The sequence below is a fragment of the Penaeus monodon genome, chromosome 15 (assembly GCF_015228065.2).
Source record: "Penaeus monodon isolate SGIC_2016 chromosome 15, NSTDA_Pmon_1, whole genome shotgun sequence".
Lineage (NCBI taxonomy): Eukaryota > Metazoa > Arthropoda > Malacostraca > Decapoda > Penaeidae > Penaeus > Penaeus monodon.
In genome coordinates, this window is record NC_051400.1 from 28,026,175 (window position 1) to 28,026,461 (window position 287).

At 61.3% G+C, this 287-nt stretch overlaps 1 protein-coding gene across 1 annotated transcript in view; it reads left to right on the forward strand.

Annotated features, from left to right (window-relative positions):
* LOC119582296 (arrestin domain-containing protein 17-like) overlaps positions 1 to 287 on the forward strand; it is a 25,225-nt gene that overhangs the window by 21,436 nt on the left and 3,502 nt on the right. The window contains exon 7 of the mRNA XM_037930510.1: positions 62 to 244. Coding sequence (XP_037786438.1) covers positions 62 to 244 — 183 coding nt within the window. The remainder of the gene's footprint in view (positions 1 to 61; positions 245 to 287) is intronic.

Here is a 287-nt window from a genome sequence, read left to right on the forward strand (position 1 = left end):
ACATACCCACAACCTCTAAAATAAATAAGCTCTGCCATGCCCCTCCTCCCCCCCCCCCCAGAGCAACGTCAGCAGCAGCAAAGCCAAGAACCTGTGCTGCTTCTGCTGCCAGACGGGGCCTATCACCCTCGCCGCCCGCATCCCCCGCCGCGGATACGTCCCCGGCGAGAAGATCCTGGTGTCTGCCGAAGCCGATAATGTCTCGGCCAGGAACACGCGCCGGACGAGGCTCCTCCTCCTGCAGGTGAAGTTCGATGAGGGCGTTTGGGCGCGAAATGGAAATAGTC